The 22,949-nt window shown below is 51.3% G+C and overlaps 1 protein-coding gene across 1 annotated transcript in view; it reads right to left on the bottom strand.

Annotated features, from left to right (window-relative positions):
- Nucleotides 1-362: 362 nt before the first annotated feature.
- Nucleotides 363-22,949, bottom strand: part of CACNG2 (calcium voltage-gated channel auxiliary subunit gamma 2) — a 126,789-nt gene continuing 104,202 nt past the window's right edge. The window contains exons 2-4 of the mRNA XM_082420824.1: nucleotides 20,351-20,434; nucleotides 5,941-6,081; nucleotides 363-4,435 (exon numbers count right to left, since the gene is read on the bottom strand). Of these exons, the coding sequence (XP_082276950.1) occupies nucleotides 3,900-4,435; nucleotides 5,941-6,081; nucleotides 20,351-20,434 (761 nt within the window). The 3' untranslated portion in view covers nucleotides 363-3,899. The remainder of the gene's footprint in view (nucleotides 4,436-5,940; nucleotides 6,082-20,350; nucleotides 20,435-22,949) is intronic.

Below are 22,949 nucleotides of genomic sequence, written 5' to 3'. Positions count from 1 at the left end.
TCTGTGCGGGCTTTCTCTAGGTGCGGTGAGCGGGGGCTACTCTTCGTTGAGGTGCCCGGACTTCTCATTGCGGTGGCTTCTCTTGTTGCGGAGCACGGGCTCTAGGCGTGCGGGCTTCAGTAGTTGTGGCTCGCAGGCTCAATAGTTGTGGCTTGCAGGCTCTAGAGCACAGGCTCAGTAGTTGTGGCGCACGGGCTTAGTTGCTCCGTGGCATGTGGGATCTTCCCGGACCAGGGCTCAAACCCGTGTCCCCTGCATTGGCAGGCGGATTCTTAACCACTACGCCACCAGGGAAGCCCCTTTAGGATGGTTTTAAATGAGATGTCAGAAGTTGGGAAAGCAATGAAAGAAATCCACCAAAGTGAGGACCAAGCTATAAAAAAAAAATCTTTATTTCATGTACCAGGATTTTTTTCTTTTTTTTTTTCTTTTTTTAGTTTTCAGCTTTTTAAAATTTTTTTTCTGTTAACAGTCTGAAAAAAAAAGGACCCACCAACAAAATAAAATGGAGGTTGGTTTCTTGAACTGGTTTGAGCTGGACATGAGCAATCGTCCACCCTGGCAAGCAGCGCCTTTGCAGTCCTGAACCCAGCTCCTTCCCTCCAGGCCCCCTAGCCCTTTCACCCCACACCTGGTTGGCCTTCTTCAAGGGGACCCAGGCCCCAGGTCTCATGGCCTGGGAAGAAGCGCTGATTACCATCCCAGACACTCTGCCAGAACTCAGAGAACTGGGACCAATTTTCGTCTTTGGACGGTGCCTGTGCGTTTGCTGTTTTCTTTCTTTCTCCCTTCTCTCTAGTCCTTGATCCTTTCAGGTTTGGGATCTGATGGGGCAGTGGGCAAGATTGAAGTGGGGAGGGAGAGATTGTGATTTCTGCCCAGACTGAGAAATACTGGGTGGCCACCACACCTGGCATTGGCCGCCATGGCTCTGTCCTGGGGCTCCCGGGGCCTCCCGTGCACTTCTGCGCTGGCAGACAGATGTTCTGTCTTGTGGCTCAGGCTGGATTTAGGGTCCCAGCTGCTACTGACCTGAGAAAAGAGCTTTCCTTTCCCAGACAAAAGATGGAAAGGGCAGCTGAGAGTGGGCAAGCCCCCAAAACTTTTCCAGCCACTCCCCCCAACTCCCCAGAGCTCAACTTAAGAAACTTCAGGACAGGCCAGTGTTAAGAAAGAGAAAAACCAAGCCGTGCTGATGGGGACAGCAGGGGCCCCACCTTCAGCAGAGTGACTGGCAGTCTGGGCTGAAATTTGAGCTTGGGAAAGTGACTGGCTTTCTTTCATTCTGAAGTGGCCTTGTTGCTCTGGGAAGAAAGGGGAGCAACATGGGATGCCCCCAAACTTTAGTCCGTGGTCTAAGTTTAACTTTGGGGGTTGGTCCTCATGCTGGGACCAAACTTTGTAAATCTCTGCTCTCCATCCCTCAGCCTTCACCCCTCCCAGCAAACCTTGGAGGACCCTCCTTTTCCCTGACCTCTAAAGACAGTGGGGGAAGCCTGGTGGCTGATCTTCTCCCAAGGAAGTCCCCTCTGCTCTCTGTGACCGGGTTATGGCATTCAAGAAAGGGGACACAAAGTCAAGAGTGGCTTTGGGGACTTCTGGTACCTTTCCCTCTCTGAACGGCAGAAGACGTTTGCTCACGTGTGTATTTTTGCTTTGACATTGGATGCGGGGGCAGAGGGTTGGGAGCACAGTGAGGAGGCATATGGTGTGTGTGTGTGTGTGTGTGTGTGTGTGTGTGTGTGTGTGTGTGTGGGGCTGAGTGGCTGACTGATGTTTTGGGAATGTTCTCAATGTCTGGGGGCTGGATGGCAGCTATTTTGGTCATCCCTTGGCATCTTCCTCTGGGCAGGTGGCAGATCTTAAGAGTCATCGGCACCAAGAAGAATGGGCCTTTGGAGTTTCATCTGGGTCAATCCACGTGCTTACACAGGGGGAAACTGAGGCCCAGGGAAGCCACACAGCCAGGGATTCCAGAATCCAGAGCTGGATTCTAGACTGGTGCCCTTTCCTTGCATGCGAGCGGTGTGTGTGCGTGTGTGCGTGTGCACGCGTGCGCACGTGTGCATGTGTGACCGTGGTGTGGTGGGAGTGCGCACATAAGCATAAAGGCCAATATAGAGCTTTGTCGTCAATGGCTTTGGTGGGCATGAGTCAGTCTCCTCTGAATCCTGCCTCTGGTTGGGGAAGGGGATGGAAGGATATGGACTGAGTGTGTGTCCCCATGAGTGATTCCAGTGCTGGGCTTCGAGGACTGTGCATGCGTGTGTGTGTGTGTGTGTGTGTGTGTGTGAGTGGGGTGTGCGATCTCACTTGTGTAGTCCGATTCTCTCTCTTTCACTTTAGTAGCACTTTCCTGGAGTAAGGAGGAGATCTTTCCTAACAGCCCCCGGCAGCTCCCTGGGGCCTTTCTCCTCTCCCTCCTGCTTGAAGCCCAGCTCTCATCTCTCACAGCAGCTTGTTTGTTTGTTTCTTAAAATGGACTTGTATATTTGTTTTCTGTTTTCTCTTTACAAGTTCCCTGCTAAATTTTAAGTCCCCCACCCCACCCCATTTTTTTGTTTGTTTGTTTTCACAGTTTAAAGCTGGAAAAGAATTAAAAGAAAAATACTATCTGATTTTCTTGCAAGTAAATCCACTTATTATATATTTACATTTATTTATAGTCTGTGGTTTTTTTATTAAAAAAAATCACCACTTGTTTTTCCTTTTTCTTTTGTAAAAAGAAACCTTTTTGCAGTGTCATTGTTGGACCCGCTGGGCCCTGAGGGGGCTTCAGTGAGTCCAAGGACCCCCAAAGGGTCTGTGAACCCCCCTCCCAAGGGGCTGGGGGCTTATGAGTCTGGGGGTCCACCATCGCCCCAGGGTCATCGCGTGGCCCTGAGGTGAGGGGTGAGGAGGGAGAGATGCTTTATATCCCCCGGGGGGTGGGCATCTCCTGCCCCCAAGGACAGGAGCTTGGGGCAGTGACCCCAAGAGGCTCACCCTGAGGATTCCGGGGTTTTCCGGGCATCTCTGCAAGTCACCAGCAGCCATCTCCTCTCCTTCCCTTCCCTCAAGGCCTAGGAAGTCATCACAGTGGGTTAAGGACCATTAAGGACTGGGAACCCTGGGGCCAGACAAGCCCCAGGTGCACCCCCCTCCAGGCACCTTTCGGACAGGAGGGACCAGGGACTCTTGGGTCACCTGGAGGCTTACAGTTGCCCCATCAATGCTGGGTGGAGCCGGCTCGCAAGCCACCTAGCGTTCCTAGGGCACCCGTCCAGAAGCTCCAGGGACCTGGCAGTGACCGGGAGGCTCACCTGGCCCCGGGGCCCCTGAGTCTCCGCCCCCCCAACTCACCCAGGGAGGCAGAGCCAGCTTGGGGTTAAAGGGAACAGAAAAGTAACTCTTCCGCATGAAAAAAAAGTAACATAAACCCCTGATAAATGCAAAGAACATTTCCGTTCCTTTCTGCTCCTTCTCATTTTTTTGCTTTAATATTATCTTGGTTCCCTTGTATGTTTTCATTTAAATTGGTTTTTATTAAACGTTAAAATAATGGTACATGGGAAATCATGCATTTTCTTTTAGATTTATTTTCTATTTTTAATTTTTATCCTCTCTTGCTTTTTTTAAAGTTTGTTTTTCCTTCCCTCGTTTATATTTTTGCACATTTTCTATTGTTTTGCTTCTTTGTTCCTCTTATATGTTGTTCTTTTTTTTTTTTTTAAATTTACTTATGTTTTTCTCTTTTTTTGTTTTTTTTGCTTTTGGAAGGTTTGTCCCCCGTGGATGGTTTCGTTTCCTCCCCTCTTCCCCCGCACCCCCGGCCCCCCCCACCGCGGGCCGCGCCCCTCCTCCCAGCTCTGCCCGGGACCAAGGCGGCGGCGGCGGCGCTGGCGAGGCCCGCGTGAGCTTCATACGGGGGTGGTCCGGCGGTTGGCTGTGTTGGAGTGGAGAGAGTCTTTGTTCTCCTTCTGGATACAGTTGTGAACTTGGAGGAAGCTGTTATCCCTGTCGGAGTTGTAGGTGGCGGTGGGCGTGGTGGCGGCCTTCAGGGGGTCCCTGCTGAGGGTGTACATGGAGATCTCCGTGGACGGCAGGGTGTTGAAGCCCTTGATGCCCACGGGGGAGGCGTCCCTGGAGTGTGAGGGCTCGGTGGAGCGGGAGCTGGAGCGGCTGCGGCGCTGGTAGCGGTAGCGGTAACTGGGGATGCGGGTGATGGCGGAGGCCTGGAGGTAGTCCGTGGCGCGGGCCGTGGCCCGCAGCTGTTTGTGCCGGTCGATAAACATGTGCACGGCCAGCACCCCGACCATCTCGGCAATGATGAAGGACAGGGCTCCGAAATAGAAGGACCAGCCGTACGAGTAACTATTCTTTTTGGAGTCGCTCTTGGAAGGGTCTCCGGCATTGGCAGATATGTACACTATGATGCCAATGATGTTACTCAGACCTGCGGGCAGAGGGTGGGCGCGGGGCGGAGCGGGAAGCAGAGAGAAGGATCGTTAGTTTCCAAGGAGGATGCCAGGCCCCGGGCAGGATGAAGGGACGGGGAACAGCTGGAGGGTCTTTCCCTGGTCCAGCGTTTTCATGGAGAACGGATGGGCCGGTCTAGAGGGGTGTTGCAAGCATCACCTTACTATCCTGTTATTCCATTTGGAGAGAGCTGCAAAGGGAAGAGCTAATGGAAACAGAGCTACGGGAAGAAGGGAAAGAAGCAACGGGCATCCTACAATGTATTGAGTAGTAATAATAATAATGATGGTAATAATAATAGTAATAATAATAATATTGTTTATTGAGCATTTACTACCTGCTTTCACTGCTGAGTGCTTTTCAAGGGGTTTGCAGATGAGAAAACAGATTGCAGAGAGGTTAAGTAACTTGCTCAAGGCTGCACAGGGATTTGAAGCTGGTGTAGGAGGGGGTTAAGACTGGCTCCTAGAGCCAGACTGCCTGGATGCAAAGCCTCTGGCAAAGGAACCGTTGTCTGAGTTTCCATATCTGTACTGATGAACCTAGTTGCAGGGCAGGAATAAAGATGTAGACATAGAGAATGGACTTGAGGACATGGGTTGGGAGGGCGAAGCTGGGGTGAAGTGAGAGTAGCATCGACATATATACACTACCGAATGTAAAATAGTTGGCTGGTGGGAAGCAGCAGCATAGCACAGGGAGATCGGCTCGGTGCTTTGCGATGACCTAGAGGGGTGGGAGAGGGAGGATGGGAGGGAGGCTCAAGAGGGAGGGGATATGGGGACATGTGTATGCATGTGACTGATTCGCTTTGTCGTGCAATAGAAATTAACGCAGTACTGTGAAGCAATTATACTCCAATAAAGATCTATTAAAAAAAAATAATAGGACTTACTCCTGTCGGGTCATGGGGAGGATTAATACATGTGAATACGTATGAGTTGATACATGTGAGTTAATACACATGAAAGCTGTTAAGTCTGCACGTGGTAGGTGCTGCTTAAACGTTAGTCGTTCTTACTAAATGGCTCATACTACAGCCCATGTTCTCTTTCTGGCATCTGAAGCCAATGTGACTTGTCACGTAACTGGGCTGAGTAATGTGGTTTTGGATGCCTGCCTGCTCCCACCTGGGTAGGACAGTGAGGGGACAGGGCAAGCGAGGATAGGCCTAGTGTCCTGAGAGGATCCCGGGATTGGGGCCTTTTTCCAGGAGATGGGAGAAAGATGCATCGTTGGGCTAAAGGACAGGGTCTGGGGATGGTCCTGGAGGACTCAGTGGGGGGCTCGGGCATTGCGTTGGGGCGGGAGCCCCAGCACAGCCTGTCTTCCTTGTGACTCAGCCTGTTGCAAGGCCCGGAAATTCCTCTCTGCTCTCCCCTCCTCTCTCTGCCAGGTCCTCCCAGCCACTGGGCACCCAACCTCAGCCTTCTCCCCACTGGTGGGCCTGGACTCTGGCCCACCTGGCTCAGCAGCTGTTACCTGCAGACACAAAGAAGATGCCGGCACTCAGGATGATGTTGTGTCGAGTCTTGTAGAACTCGCTGGCTGCGATGCAGAGTCCCCCCATGAAAAGCAGAATCACACTCAGGATCGGGAAGATGCTCGAGGCCCTCACAGCCCCTGGAGAACACGGAGGGTGGGAGAGAGAGAACGGCAAGGCTATGAGACAGGGGTGTGTGGGGGGGAGGACACAGGACCAGAGTGGAGGTTGTTCCGCAATGCTAGAGAGGGAGGGAGAGGGAGCAATCCACTGCCTAGCTCACAGCCCTTCAGGGACGGTCCACTTCCTCAAGGATCAAACCCCAGCGCTTCATGAGCCCCACAGGGCCCCGTGGGACTTGGTCTCAGCCCATCCCCACGTTCCCTCTCGTCCAGCTATGGCAAACTTCCCATGACTCATTAATGCACGTTTCTGACTTTTGATGTACTGAGCTTTCTTCCTAGAATGTCTTTCCTGCTCTTTTTCACTCAGCAAACTTCTATTCATCCATCAAAACCCAGCTCAAAAGTCCTGCCCCCCCCCCCCCACAAAGCATTTCCTGACTTCCTTAGGCAAAGTCATTAGCTCTCTCCTCTGCACTTTGGGGCAGTTGGGGCACATGGAAAGGCAGTGTGTTATAGTGGTTAGAAGTTAGTGGTTGGACGCTGGCTTTAGCGTTTATTAGCTGGGTAAGTTTGGGTAAGTCATCTCACCTTTGTGCCTCAATTTCCTCACCTGTAAAATAGGGATGGTGATAGTGCCTGCCTCCTAAGATTGCTGTGAGGATTAAATGAGTTAATTCTGATAATGTACTTAGATAAGTCTCTGAAGGCACATAGTAAACATTTGATAAATGATAGTTATTATAGTAAATATTTGCTTATATATATATATGTGTCCACCATAGGTCGTGGGTTCCCATGAGAGCCAGGATGTAGCTGTTTTTTCAGTTCTCTCTCTTCATTCATTCTGTTCAAAGCCAAAGACACAGTAAGCCTCTGATACAAGCTCGCCTTGTGAATAAACATGGAGAAGTGGTCCAGGAAGAGGAAGAAGCCGACACATTGCAAAGAAAAGAGAAAAGAAAAAGAAAAACAAAAATCAAATTAAAAAACCCTTCAGGATAAGTTAAGAAGGAAGGACTAACAGGCAGGAGAAGAAAATATTTTAATGAATATTTTACTCCTGCGTGTGGGAGGATGAGAGTGCAGAGGGGCACAGACGGCTGAGGGCAAAGGGAAGGCGGCAGGGGGTGTATAGTGGGGGGACAGTGTCTGAAAGATGACCCAGAGGGGTGGAGTCCTCTACAAAGTGTGTCTGGAAAGTAAAATATTTTTTTCTATCCAGATTCAAATAGGCAGAGAGTGATCTCAGGGCTCCTGACTCCCTGTCCTGGGAGCTATGGACAGGCAGGAGACAGAGGTGTCTGGAGGCTAGTGTAAGGAAAGGGATGCTTTCTTGACATGTTTGGGTGGCTTGAATGGTATCCTAGGAAGTTGAGTCCTTTTAGACAGAGGGCCCTTTGGCTCGGCCCAGAGGTTGGCTGGGGGTCTATGTTTTGGAGGGGAAGTGCCCCCCCCAATGCCCCACCCCTGTTCCTTTTGGTGGCAGTGTGGCCACAAAGGATATGTGAAGAAGAGACTTTTTCTATATAGCACTTGAAGAATTTTTCTAAGAGTTTCAGGCAGTTTGCTGTGACGTGTGATGTAAAGCCCTTCTCTTCTCTCCCCCCTGGATTCTCAGTAAGGCCACACTGCTAGTGATGCTTCTGGATGAGTGGATTGTTTTGGGGGGCCTTGAAGAAGGGTGGAGTTCTGTATCCGGGGGGGACCTGAGCTGCCCATGTAGAAGCAGTGGTGAGAGCGTGGAGGACCACTGTGTTACTCGGCAATCTAGTACCCCTCTCCCCCTGCAGGCAAGGACGGTGCTGCCTCCTTCCCAGACCCGAGCGGATGTTCTCTTCCTGCAAGTCATCTCTGAGATGACAAGCTGTATCCCCAACCTGATCCCCCAGCCCACACACCCCCGCACAGACACGCATGCCCAGACGTGCACACCCATAGCTACCTGGATGTCAATCTTCATAAGCACGTGGGGATGGTGAGAGCGTATTGAAGAGATAGTATTGGTGAAGCACCCACACCATGTTGGGTCTGATGTACATGTTATAATTTAATCCTTGTAACACCCCTGCAGGGTGTATTTTTTGCCACAATTTACAGATGAGAAAACTGAGTTTCAGAGAGGTGAAGTAACTTGCTCAAAGCCACCCAGCTAGTAAGTCAGGATTCAAGCCCAGATCAGCCCAACTCTTGGACTACCCTGGACTCTCCTTCTGGGGCTTTCAAAGAGCCTGGGAAGTATGCAGGGTCCAGAGATCCGGGTTCTGGTCTCAGCTCTGCCACTCACTTGCCGTGTGGCTGAGATAGGTACCTTGCCCTCTCTGGTTTCCCCATGCGTAAAATGGGTGTGGACCGTTAGCCGATTTCTAATGCTTTTGCCCTCTCCATGTGGATATGATTTCTGACCACCTGGAAAGGGGGACGACAGCATAAAGAAAGAAAGAGAGACTGGTGTGACTTCCAAGGGGCAGTGGCGGCCGCTCAGATGAGCAAGGCAGATGAAATTCTTTGACCTTCTCCCTCCAAGAAAGCAGGTTCTTCCTGCCCGCAGTATGCTGCATTTGGCAGACTGGGACTGCGTCCTCAGAGCTCATGCCTCACAGCGGCCCTGGGCCTGACGTTTCCAGTTCAGTCTGGTCTGCTGTGGGAACCTGGATGTCCCAACTCAGCCTTCCTGCCGGCAGAGAGAGGGGGCACCAGCTGTGGAGGGAGATGAGAAACTGTGCGTGTGCGCGCGCGCATGGGCGTGTGTGTGTATGTGTGTGTGTGTGTGCGTGTGTGTGATAAAGAGGGGGGAGGCTGGAGGGAGAGGTCTGTTGTATTGCAGCCAGCAGGGAGCAATGTGGAGAAAACAGGACCACTTCACAAGGTACCAAAGCAGCTTATGATATGGCGACAAGCAGCCAACACAAACAGAAGCCTCTTCACTCCGGCAGAGCCAACCGAGACACTAGCCTCCCTTGGAAGAGGCCTCTTTGCCCAGAAAAAAGGTGACAGGGGGAAGCCGGTAAACAGCGCCAAGCCTAGGAAGGCCGAAGTCCGCAGGACCCAGATTCAGGCTGGCAGGAAGCTGGTTTGGAGCAGGCAGGGACCCCTGCACTGAAACAATCTCTCGCAAGAGGTCTTTCTGGCTGGGCGATGTCACAGACAGAATGGGGATTTCGGAGTTAAGTCACACCTAACTTCAGATCCTGGCTTTGTCACTTAACTCACTGTGTGACCTTGGTCAAGAAATTAACACAACGTTGTAAATCAACTATACTTCAGTAAAATTGAAAAAAAAAAAAGAATCTGCATTTTAACAAGATCCTGGTAACAAGACTTGTATGTGTCTGAAAGTTTGAGAAGCACCATTGTAAGAATTAAATTGGATAATATCTGTATGGTTTCTGATGCTAGGCGGGCAGTAAAAGGTAGCAATTTTTGTTATTTCTAAAGTCCTTTCCCCTTCATGCCAGACACAACTTCCCCATGAATTGTCCTGACTTCCCACTAAGGCTGGGGTGGTCTTACCGCTAAAATCTATCGCGAGGGGCAGAAAATATCTCATTTATTCAATGCACAAATATTTACTGATCTCCTATGAGTAAGCGTATGGAACTACATAACACCTACTGACATTTCCGGGGCTCTTCCTATGTGGCAGGCCCTGTGCTATGTGCCTTCCATGGATGAACCCACTTAAACCTCCTACCAACCCCATGAGCCATGGGCCTTGGCTTAAAGGAGATTACAAATACCTAAAGCAGGCACTGGTAAACTTTTTCTGTAAAGGGACACGTAGTCAATGTTTCTGGCTTTGCTGGCCATATGGTCTCTGTTGCAATTACTCAACTCTGCCCTTGTAGCCTGAGAACAGCCATGGGCAATATGTGAACAAATGAGTGTGGATGTGTTCCAATAAAACTTTATTTATAGAAACGGTAGGCCAGATTTGGCCTAACCGTTGCAATTTGGCCACCCCGGGCCGAGAGCATAATACACTGTACTGGGGAAAAGCTGTGTGGTTCAGAGTGGGGAGATGCTTTGCTCTTGACTGAGTGGCCATCACCATGCCTGGTTCCAGGCTAGGCACAGAAGGCATAGGGGTGCAAAACCAGGCCTGGTCCATGCCTTTATAGGGCTTACATTCTTGTGAAGGAGGTACAGCACAGATGAACATGTAATTACCAACCAGGATGAAGTGCTGAGGAAGAAAGGTACCCATATGGCACCGTGAAGGCAAGTGACAGGCTAATGTCACCTGTAGATGGCTGATGTTGCCTGAGGGATCAGAGGATGGTGGGACTGTGTACGTATATGAACCCATTGCTTTCATTTACAACTCCATGAAGTAAGTGCTGTAATTACCCCCATCACACACAGGCTAAAACTGAAGCTCAGAGAGGTTAAGCCTTCGCTCAAGGCCACCCAGCGAGGAAATGGAGGAGCTGGGTTTGTGAACCCAGGGATTCTGACTCTAGGCCCTGTGTGCCTAACCACTGCACCCCCCCTGGCTCTCAGAGCATCCTCTGAACTCACGTGGGCAACAGGGAGGGTTCCCCTGAGAGGGTGATGTTGGTGCTGAGATGGATGGATAAGAGAAGCTAATTGGGCAGAATAGAAGCAGGGTGTTTTGGGAGGACGTGGCATGAGCAAGGGCTGGAGGAAGCATGGCTCGTCTGGGGACTTGAAAGGGCTGGTCACAAAGAGGTAGTGTGGGGCCTTGGGGAGCTCTAAGGAAGACGAGGCAGGCTGGGGCCAGGCCACACAGGAACTCACGGGTCGCCTTTAAAGAATCTGCCTGCCAATGCAGGAGATACGGGTTTGAGCCCTGGTCCGGGAAGCAACTAAGGCTGTGCCCCACAACTACTGAGCCTGCGCTCTAGAGCCCACCAGCCACAACTACTGAGCCTGTGTGCCACAACTACTGAAGCCTGCGCGCCTAGAGCCCGTGCTCCACAACAAGAGAAGCCACCTCAATGAGAAGCCCGCGCACCGCAACAAAGAGTAGCCCCCGCTTGCCGCAACTAGAGAAAAGCCCGCACACAGCAACGAAGACCCAACGCAGCCATAAATAAATTAAATAAATAAATAAATAAATAAATAAATTTATAAAGGCCTGAAAGCTGACAGGGCTGTCACAATCTGATGTGCATTTTAATAAGCAAATGAATATGCCAATCCCAATCTGTCAATTTATCCACCTTCCTTACCCCCTGGAAACCATAAGTTTGTTCTCTACATCTGTAACTCTGTTTCTGTTTTGTAGATAATTTCATTTGTACCCTTTTTTTAGATTCCACATATAAGCGATATCATATGATGTTTGTCTTTCTCTGATTTACTTCACTCAGTATTAGAATAGATAACTAATAAGGACCTGCTGTATAGCACAGGGAACTCTACTCAGTACTCTGTAATGGCCTATACGGGAAAAGGATCGGAAAAAGAGTGGATATATGTATATATATAACAGATTCACTTTGCTGTACATCTGACACTAACACAACATTGTAAATCAATTATACTCCAATAAAAATTTTAAAAAACAAACAAAGCAAATGAATTAAGAAGGGGTCCAGGGTAGCTACAGGGCACCAGGGGGAGGCTATTGCTGCTGACCAGGCGATGATGGTACTGGGACCAGGGTGGGTACCAAGTGTGGGCAGAGGTGGCTGGATTTGCGGGATGTTTAGGAGGTGAAGTAAAACGTGGTGATGGGTGGATATGGGTGGAGAAGAGGGTGGCGTTGACGATAACTTCTGGGTCTCAGGTTTGCTGGCTGGCTGGATACAACCACTTATGCAACTGGGAGAGGATCAAGCCTAAGGGGTGAGGGGAGGGAAATCAAGGTCTGGTTTGGGGCACGCGGAGTCTGAGGTGCTTTGGGGACGCGCACGGGGAGTGTGGAGGGACCGTCGAATGTGTAAGCTTGGGAAGTGGGGGCGCACTCCGGGCTGAAGCTGTAAACAGGGGCGTCACAGACGCAGAGGTGAGCACGGCAGAGCTTGAGCGTGGAAGAGTACAAGGGTTCACCTGGAGGACTGGGGAGCCCCAGTGTTTAGTGAGCGCTCGGGAAGACCTTGGTCAATCTCATGGTGTCCCGGGGCCTTCACTTCCTTGTCTGTAAAATGCGGCTGAAAATCGGAACTCTGTCTACCTTACAGGGTGACAGTGATTAAATAGGAAGAAGAATGTGGAAGCTTTTGAAAATACAGAACCTTGGTAAACTATGAACAATTTATTGTTTTCTATGCTGGCGACAGAAATGAAGAGTGTCATAAGTACCCAGGAGGGAATGACATCTTGCCTTTTGGAGGGGGCGGTCTCAGTCGTAAATTCCTCGCTCACCCTCTTTTTGGCCAAATTCTGTAGACAGATCATCTCGTGATCCAGTGCCCTGTGGGCCTGGCACCTATGGTGTCCTGCTGTGGTGGGCACAGCTGGAGGACAGGCAGACAGCTGCACACGGGTGCCCCTCTTCCTCACTCAGTCTGGCGGGGGTGGAGAGGTGGTCCCTGGGGGTGGGGAGAGGTGGGCAGACCTTTTCCTGGGGCCCACTCTTTGCCTGGCCTGTCCTGGGGCCTGAGTGTGGACTTTCCCTTCTTTGGGTCTCAGATCTGGCTCAGATGAGGTTGGACCAGATGACGCCTAAGGTTGCATCCATCCCTGGTGGTCCTGTGCCCCCCCCACCTCTGCTTAGGGACCACTCAGCCAGGCTGGCCAGGTGCTGGTCATGCCTTTGATCAAAATAATTGCCATGATCAGGTATACAGAAGGCAGGCTCCTTATTTTCTGGGCATATTTAACTTTATGCCTGTTATTCCATTTGGAATTTGATCCATTCTAATGGGATAGAATTGCAGATGTGCTGGGTTGGGAGGAGCTTCTAGGCTCTGGGGCATCTCTCGCCCTCTCCTCCTGAATGCTGTAAAAAGGGATAGACTGCCGTAAATGCATGTGAGAGTGAGTGTGAGAAAGTGTGATTGTGAGAGAGAGAGAGTGACGGGAGAGAGAGGAGGAGAGGAGGGGAAAGGCAGGGGGAGGGAGAGAGGGAGGGAGGGAGAGCTGTCCAGAGTGGTGGTTAGGAGTGTGGGCTCCTGATGTGGACCACTTAGGGTCCCATCCTGGCCCCCCCCACTGGCTGTGTGGCCTCTGTGCCTCTCCTTTCTCATCTGTATAATGGGGACACCAACAGTACCTATCTCCTAGGGTTGTTGTGAGATGAATGAAGATAACGTATGAAGTGTCAGGCCAGGCACACACATAGTCAAGTGTCCCATGAACGTTTGTGATATCTATTGACAGAGGAAAGGGATTTCGGAGTCCAGCAAGCTTCCTCTGGGAGCACCACCTGTGCAGGTGCTGGATGCCTTCCCACTTCCTGTGGTCTCTGGGATGGGCGATCAGCTGCACGAGCTCAGGAGAGATGACTTGAGTGCATCCCACTTGCTGCGTTGCCCACCACCCCCCTGAGTCTCAGTGCTGTCCTCTGCTGCAGGGCAACGATCGGCACACCCAGCTCCCAGGGCAGCAACGAGGGGTGATGAGTCAATGCATCTGAGGCTATTAGAACAGTGCCTGGTACCCACTAGCACCAGGAAATGTTAGTTCTCACACAGCAGAGCGTATTATTGCTGCTTCTCACGGGCCTGGGGTTACCTCCACTGATGTTTATTAAAGTGCAGGTCGTGGAGTCAGCGTGGTGGTAGCTGCATCCAGCACTTAAATAAATGAACCAGGACGGAAGAGAAACTGTCTCCGTGGGCAGAGGGCGCAAAGGGGAGGCGCCGTTCGAGAAGCGTTCGCTCTGGTTGCATGGATGTGAGTTAGTACGATTTATAGCTTAGATGTTCCCTGACTGCAGGATGTGGTCACACCCTCTGTGGTGATCTCTGGAGGGAACGTCCCTCACGACAGTTTTGCTGGAAGGGGCTGCAGGTCCGGGGCAGAGGACAGGAGCACACAGCCTGGAAAACCATCACGGAGGCAGATGGTATCCCAGAAAGTGTGCTGGGCTGGGGGAAGTCACTTTCCCTCTCTGGGCCTCGGTTTTTTCCTCATCTGTAAAATGGGAGGACGGGGCTGGGTGACCCTCAGGGCGTGTCTACCTCCAGCATTTCCAGAGCTGCAAGGATGTCTCCCTGAACTTCTAAACTCTAGTGGGAAGGAGGGGGTGGTGGACTTCCCTCAGTGCTCCCCTGGGGCAGCTGGGGAGCCCTAACAAAGCACCTCCCTAACCCTTGTCTCAGTGTATCCTCAGAGCCCCCTGGGGGACTGGTATTCATCGAGGCTCAGAGAAGTTGAGTAACTGATCCAAGACCACAGAGCAGAGCTCACCTTGGATTCAGGACCTTTCACTCCAAGCCCCAAGCTCAGACCTTGACTCCTGGTATCCCTCTCACCTCCCACCTAGGAACCCGCTGGGTGCCTGGTGGGGCTGGCGGAGGGGAGTGGAGAAGGGGGAACAGGGAGGAGGGGGTTCTCCGAGGCTGGGAAGGGTGGCTTTGGCTCAGCTTGAGACCCTCCATCCGCCTCAGTCCTCCTTCTGGGGAGAGGGTGAACGTTCCAGGCGGCTCTAGGGAGGGTGGTTCCTCATTCATTCACTCAGCAAACATGTCCCGGGCCTGACTGGGGGCAGGCCCTGTGCTGGCCGGAGTGGGTGGTGGGTGGGAGCAGACTCTCTATTTGCAGCTACTCCCCTCGGTGTCCTCAAGCTGTTCGCCATCCAGTGGGAAAAAAGAGTCCGTAACAGAAATCGTAACATGCAGGCTGGGAAACAGAGCGGTCACCTCCCTGCGACCCAGCCTTCTCGACATTCCCAGCCTCAGAGAAGGGCAGCACTGTCCACTGTCCCCCAGCCAGGACGCCTAGATGTCATCTGGAGTCCTCTTTCTCTCACCTCCCCCCATGCAGGCTGTCAGCAACACGTGCCGGCCTCAGAACCGGCCCCCTTCTCATCCACCTCCCCGACTTCCGCCCTGGTCTGAGCACCTGTGTTTCCAGCCTGGATTCTGGCCGTCACCTCCTACTGGTCTCTCTGTTTCTGCTGGGACCCAATAGTCAGTTCTACAGCAGAAGCAGAGCGGTGCTGTTAGCGTGGATGTCAGTCCTCGCCTCTCCTCTCAGAACCTTTTCGTGCTCCAGTCTCAGAGCAAAGCCGAGACCCACAAGTCCTGGCCTGGCTTCCCACCCACTGCTCACACCCTCTGCCTCGCTGCATGCCAGCCTCAGACACTTTGCACTGGCTGTTCCCTCTGCCTGGAACCCTCTTCTCAGGGCATCTGCAGGACCAGACATGCTCCCTCACTGCCTTCAGGTCTCTGTTCAAACGTTACCTCCCCAGTGAGGACCTCTCAGACCACTGTACTGAAAACTCTCGCACTCCCTCTCTCCCTTCCTTAATCTTTATCCTTCATACTTTTCACTGTGTAACATACCGACAATAATGGCTACCGCGTCCTGAATGCTTACAGTGTTCTGGGCTGGAGTGAACAGCTGCCTTATACTGACTCACTAAAGCCTCATTACAACCCTGCGAAGGTACCAATGAACAGCATCCCCATCGGGGGGAGTCCGGGTACCGGGGGAGTTCATTGAGAAGTGGAAGAGCTGGATTTGAACCCAGGCAGCGTGTGCTAAAGCCCGCCGTTATGTTCTCCTGTCTCCTACTGGTGGTAAAGTTCTGTAAATTTACCCCCAAATAATCCTCAAGGTCCTGCCTGCCTTGGCTGCGTTCCACCTCCCTTACAAATGGCCCCTCTGTCTCCCTTACAGGTGTCCGTTCCTGACCCACGGCTGCCCCCAGGGAACTCTCCTCCTGCCTGTTCTTGCTCTCAGGGGCCCAGTGACTCTGGGAAGATGTCAACTCCCAGTTCAAGCGTAATCAGGTGAGATCTCTCTTGAGGGGGAGGAATAGGCCCTGTCCAGAGCCCTCCCTCCCTTCCCCCTTCTGTCCACTTCTGGGTCTGAAAAAAGAGTAGTTGGCATGGCAAGGCCCTGATACTGCAGCTGTGGTGTGTGTGTGTGTGTGTGTCTGTGTGTACATGAACGTGTGACCTATGGGGGCCAACCCCTCCCCTCCCCCTGGGCAGAGTGTGTCAGGGACAGGGAAATCCACATGCAGCCGATGCTGGGACCATCACCCCCAGCCCCAAGCTCTGACTGTGGGGTGGGGAGAGCTTCACCCCACCCTGCAGTTTGGGGCCACACTACAGTGGATTTTGGGGTCTAGCACACAGTAGGTGCTTAAGACATGATTGTGGAAGGAAACTAAATTCTTCTGAATCTTCTTCCCCACTCCAAATCACACTGGGACAGCTGGGAAATACCACTTCCCATCTCCCAGACACACACACACACACACACACACACACATACCACGAAGAGCCCCATGTGCACACAAGTAGACACATGCAAACACACAGGCACTTACATTTAGATAGATAGACACTCAGACGCATGGACATGCAGGCACCAAAAAACACGGAACACAGTACAGACTCATGGCCTTGTGCACAAGACACACACACACCAACACACCCTGAGAGTCATAGGAAGTCACACCCTGGTCACCACTGCCTCTGTGCTTCACCAGCTTGAGGTAAGGAGCTTTGGTAAGGAGGGAGAGGGCTAGGGAGGCACCACACACCGCAGACCCAGCCGATGGCCCCGCAGAGCTGCCTGGGAAAAACAGGCTGTCACCGTTCCTTTGTGGGTAAGGTAGCACTAGGTGGGCAAGGCTTGTATCAGCCACAACTTCTTGGGGCCAGAGGTCCGGTGGCCCAGAGTGATGATTGGGACCGGCTACAGCTGTTCCTCCCTGGACTCTGCAGCTCGGGAGAAGCTGTGGACCTCCTCAGATATGCCTGGAGACTGGGGAGTAAGAGCATGCGTGCATTCATTCAGTCATTCATTTGTCCCATCAGATGCTAATCCAGCGCCTTCCTTCTGCCCCGACCTCCAAGAGGCCCTGGACTTGCCGGAAGCTTGGCCTGCTGGCTTGAGAGCAAGTGAGCCCCAGTTTCTCTGCCATCCCAGGAGATAAGCTCTGCGCTCCTGGCCAGCCATGCCCTCCTAGCATTCTCCCTCCTCCCTCTCTGCTCCAGATCCTCCATCCAGCTGGTGGATCATGGATGGCAGGGGTTACCCAGGCCACCTCACTGGCCCCCCTTCCTCATCTTCTTCCCTGGGGCCTCCTCCTCTGCCTCTAAGCCTTGGAGTCTGAGGCTCAGTTACTGCACCTCTTCTCTCTCTGCACCACTCCCTTGGTGCCTTCGTCAAGTCTCACGGCTCTAACTATCACCCCCATGCTGACAGCTCTTAGACTCCTGTCTCGGGCCAGGACACCTCCCCGTGGGCCTCTGTAACTTAATGTGGCCGATACTGAGCTTCCATCCTTCCCCATCCCAACCTGCTCCCTCCACGGACACAAACCTTGGAGTCATCCTTGATTCCTTCCTGGCCCTGGAAATCCACATGCAGCCTTTCAGAAAATCCTGTATGCGTACCCTTGGGAATATTTTCAGGCTCTGACCCCTTCCCACCTCCTTCACTGCCACCACCTTGGTTCAAGCTGCTGCCATCTCTTGTCTGGTTGATTGTAACGGGTTCCGTGCTTTGTGCTTGTTTCCTTCACCAGAATGTAACCCTCACAAAGGCTCTGACTTTCTTTGTTTTGTTCACCTTTGGGTCCCCATACCATCAACAGCGTCCTGTACATGGTGAGTGGTAGTGAGTGTCTCCTGAATGAACGAACGAATGAATGAAGGCTTCTAGAGTCCAAGTCTCTGCATTGGTGCCACCTTCCTTAGGGAACCCTTCTGGAATGATCGCCTCCAGGCTGGGTTGGGGCCAGGCTCCCTCAGCACCCCACACTGCCTTCTATCCCTGCCTGAGGCGTCTATGTTAGGTTCATGGGTCTGTCCAGCCTTCGTGGCAGGTGTGCTGTAGGTTTAACAGACCAGAACCGGAAGCTGGCTCAGTCCCCGCCCACCCGGATGCAGCTCCACCCATCTCCCTGGGCCAAAGGCACGCCCATCTCCAGGAGAAGCTCCGCCCACCTCGCTGGGCCCCAGCTTCGCCCACCTAATTGGGCCCCAGCTTCGCCCACCTCATTGGGCCAGGGCTGCTCCTAGAAGAATGACCTCTGTCTTCTAGCTTCTCTAGCCAATCAGGTTAGAGCTTAATGGAGGATGATGGGAACTCACATCTTCCAGCTTTAAAAAGTCACTTTTGTTGTCTAGCCCCAGACTGGCATATTACAGATCAAGGGTCAGCAAACTCTGCCAGATGAGGCCTGCTGCCTGTTTTTGTAAATGAAGTTAAGTTTCAATGGAGCAAGCACAGCCGCGCTCATGCGCTTCTGTATTTGCTTTTGTGCTGCAAGGTCAGGTATGAGTAGTTGGGACAGAGACTGTGTGGCCCACAAAGCCTGGAATATTTACTATCTGTCCCTTTACAGAAAAAGTTTGCCAATCTCTGTTACAGATGCTCAAAAAATATGGTTGGCTTAAGTCAATTCAAGTCAGACCCTCGGAAACCTGCGCTGCTAATGTACATTCAAGTCTTCTGTCCGGAGATATCAAAATGAACCAAACACACTAAGCCATTCTCTCTTTAAAATCAGGGAAATGGAGGTATAGACTAGGTAGGAATAGCCACTGAAGAATCCTATATCTTTCTTTTATTTAACAAATAGCATTTATTGAGCACCTACTATATTCCAAGAGCTGTTCTAGACAGAGCAAAGAATGAGACAAGGGTCCTGTCCCACAAGCACTTGGCATCTGGCTGATAAAGCATCACACCCTCGCTGTGTTCAGCCAGTGCAGCTTTGGGTGCTGGCTCTGCTTTGCCCCTCCTTCCACCTCTGCCCTCGGGTGCGTCTCTGCCGGCCCCTGCATCCCAAGTCCAGCTGTTCTCAGAGGGTCCTCCCGCCAGGCTGTGCTCTACCTGCAGCCACGGACTGTGTCTCATTCATTCCTCTGGATCGCCACAGCACTGAGTACGGCCTCTGGCATAAAGAAGGTGCTCAATCTGCCTTTATGCCACCGCCAGGCTCCTTTGAAAGCCCCAGACCTGGTAATGGGGGTGACGACCAAATGACCCTTTAGGAATTCCATCTAAGAGCAGCATCTTGCAGGAATTCATAAAGGGAAAGGATGAGCTTTGTAAGATATTTCACCCCTTTAAAAAGAAAGCTGTAAATGACGTGATGTTTCCTTCCCTTCTCTTCCCAGCCGCCTGGCTGGCTTCGTGTTCCATGGGCTTGCAATGAAACCCAGATTTCAGGCTGACCTGAGAGTCGGGTTTGATGTGAGGAGTAATTACTGAAAGTGACAGGGGTGATGCATATAATAAAATGCCCCCTACATTTTTCATAAAAGTGATCCACGGGTAATACTAACCAATGCTGTGGGGGGATGGGAGGGAGGCTTTGGCCCGGGAAGGGCACCTGGGAGCAGAAGGGGGCGGGCAATGCCCCTGGGAGGAGAGTAAACTCCCTCAGGAGGTGCTGCCTGAGAGCCTGGAGCAGAGCTTTCAACCACTTCTGCTCGGGGCGGCTTTGCTGTACCAGGCATCAAGGACCCTTAGCTCCTCTCCTGGAAATCCTTTTCTCCCGGAACATTTTGCCTTGTTAGTTTTTGCTGATTCTTGAGAGATTTCCTTTGGGTCTCAAAATACTTTCTCTTGATAATATGTCTCAGGTGGATTTAAGATCACAGCTATTACATCAGGATTTAACTTTGACTTGACTTGTGGGGAAAGAAAAAAAATCTCATTGTTTCAGTAGAAGTTCCAGTCTGGCACCGCCTGATGAGTTTCTTCATTGGATTATTCAAGAAATAGCTACTGAGTGCTTTTTACGTGCCAGGCACTGGGCTGGGAATACAATCATGAACAAGATAGGTAGAGTCTATCAGAGTCCTAGTGGAGTTGGCAGCACTGCGAGGGAGCTGGTTGCTCAAATAGACAAGGACCCCACAGCGTGATAAAGGTGCTAGGCTCTGGGAACCCCTTCAAGGTCATGGAGGACTTCTTGGAGGAGGTGATGTTTCAGCTGAAACCTGGAAGATGAGTAGGAACTTGCCGACAAAGAGGGGAGAGAAGGGCGTTGCAGGCAGAGGGAAACAGCATGCATGAAGGTTTGGCCACTGGGCAGGAGGGGAGGAGGGAGGCTCAGCTTTTTCCTGCCCTCTGTGGTGACAGGGACCTCTAGATAGTCCTGGCCTTTGACTCTTGAAGGATGGAAGGGCAGGACCCACCACGAGGAAGGAGATAAAAAAAAATTGCATGCACTCACGGAGGAAATATTCTGCTGTGTCAGCTTCGTAATCTGCATCCTCTGGGAAGTGATCGATTTGCTTGCAGAGACCTTTGAAGTTCCCTGGAAAACAAGGGAAGAAAGAGCTCGTAAGACATCCTAGGCTCCGGGGATTCAGAGCCCACCGGCCTCTTCCTGGCTTCTTGCTCTTCTGAAGCTGACTCAGCCCTCTCCCTCATCCCCGGAGGAAGGTATCACTTTGTCTGTTTGGACATCTGTCTGGTGAATCAAAACACACACACCCGCGGTGCTGTGGAGAGGATCTAAGGCTTAAGACTTCAAAACCCAGCCTTCCATCTCTGCATCGAGGCTTCTGAGGATTAGCTGAGGCGTGGCGGGCAGCGGAGGTTTGAATCTGTGCTGGGGACTGCCACGGAGGAAGCTGGTGAATGTCAGTACACCTGCCTCTGCGCCCCAGCCCGGCTGGGAGTCACCTCGCGTCTTACATGCGAGAAAGCAGATCGCTTTCCAAAGAAGGCCGACCCCAGACGGGGCTGGAGAACATTCCCACAGACCTTTAGATGAGCTTGCAAAGCATTTTCTCATTGGCAGTTACATAGAATTCACTATATGGAGCCCCTGAAAGTTCTGAAATACCCCTAGGGTTGGGCCCCCCAAGGGGGCTGGGCCCTCTGCCAGGCTCTTGGACTACGACTCAACCTGTGAGAGGGGTGTTAGCATCTCCATTTTACAGATGAAGAAACTGAGGCTCAGGGAGGCTAAACGACTGAATAAGTACTCATGGCCAGGAAATGATGGAATAAGGGCTCAAACAAAGACCTTTCGGTTCTAAAAATTTCCTTGGTGACTGCTGAGAAAGTGAGAGCTGGCTCAGATGAAAACCCCTAGTCCAGTGTCCAGTGGGCCCCCAGCAGTGATCACTAAATGAATGAGTGAACTATTGAACGCGATCTTCATAAAAACTCATGTGGAGACTAGAATTGCAAGCATGGCCGCTTCATGACAGCAGAGTCTTTGTCTGTTTCATTCACACTGTATCCCCAACACCAGCATAGGCACTATGGATGTTGCTTAACTTTCTCTGAAGGACTGAACCCTCGAACCTGTGCAGGGAGATATGGCAACAGCGGGTGAGAGGCAGGCTCTGCGGCTGGACTGCCCAGGCCTTGGCTCTGGCTCAGCTTCACGAAGACGCCTCAGTTTTCTCAGAGGAAAGTGGAGATCAGAGCAATTCTTCCTTCACAGTTGTCATGGGGATTACACGAGTTGACATGTCTAAAGCGCTCAGAGCAGTACCTGGCACGTTAGTAAATGTGCTGAGGGTATTGACGTGAGAGAGATATGAACCTTGACTACATTTAGCCCCTGACATTCAGGATTTTCCTGTGATGGTAGCTAATGTAACCTAATTAATACAGTCCCCAATACGTGTTAGCAATTTCTTTTCTTATTACAGGAGATTGAATCTAGTTCCCTGTGCTATACAGACCTTGTTGTTCATCCATTCTATATATAATAGTTTGCATCTGCTAATTCCATCCCTCCCCCGTACACCCTCCCCCCTGGCAACCACAAATCTGTTCTCTATGTCTGTGAGTCTGTTTCTACTTTGTGGATAAGTTCATTTATGTAATATTTTAGATTCCACATATAAGTGATATCATATGGTGTTTGGCTTTCTTTTTGACTTCCTTCACTTAGTATGATAATCTCTCGGTCCATCCATGTTGCTGCAAATGGCATTGTTTCATTCTTTTTTATGGCTGAGTAGTATTCCATTGTATAAAGAAGTTTTATTATTATTATTTTCAATTTTACTTATTTATTTATTTTTGGTTGCGTTGGGTCTTCGTTGCTGCATGCTGGCTTTCTCTAGTTGCGTCAAGCGGGGGCTACTCTTTGTTGCAGTGCGCGGGCTTCTCATTGTGGTGGCTTCTCTTGTTGCGGAGCACAGGTTCTAGGTGCATGGGCTTCAGTAGCTGTGGCTCGCGGGCTCAGTAGTTGTGGCTCACAGGCTTAGTTGCTCCGCGGCATGTGGGATCTTCCTGGGCCAGGGCTCGAACCCATGTTGCCTGTATTGGCAGGCAGGTTCTTAACCACTGCACCTCCAGGGAAGTTCCTCTCTGGAGTGCCGGAAAGCCACAGACCTCCCATTTTCGGGAACGACTTCCAGCCCGCGGGCGCGGAGCTTAACGCTCCCGCCCTCACCCGAAGGAGCAATTTCTTTTCTTATAGGATCCTGAGACTTTGTAGCCCATGGAATAGGTTTTATCACGTACTATAGAAATTATTTAGGAATTTTAAGGCATTAGTACACAGACCTGTGTATATCACATATAGTTGTATACATAGGATACAGGTGTGCTTATATAACTAGGTATTTTAGGTATTTCTTGCTGTTATTATGTTATGTAGGTAATTCTGTACTACATATTACAGAGAAGATGGTTGATCCTTACTCTCCAACCCCCCCTTAACTGTCTCTGTACCAAATTCGCTTCCTTTCCCAACTTTTGCAAGAAAAACAATTCCCCGGAGCATAACGGAAGTTCGGGTAGCTTCACTGCAGGTTTGTAGGATCCGTAGAGCACAGCGTTTCACTCCAGATGCTCCCATC

Source organism: Balaenoptera physalus, assembly GCF_965194825.1.
Source record: "Balaenoptera physalus genome assembly, chromosome: 13".
NCBI lineage: Eukaryota > Metazoa > Chordata > Mammalia > Artiodactyla > Balaenopteridae > Balaenoptera > Balaenoptera physalus.
This window is presented reverse-complemented; position numbering and strand designations above follow the sequence as displayed.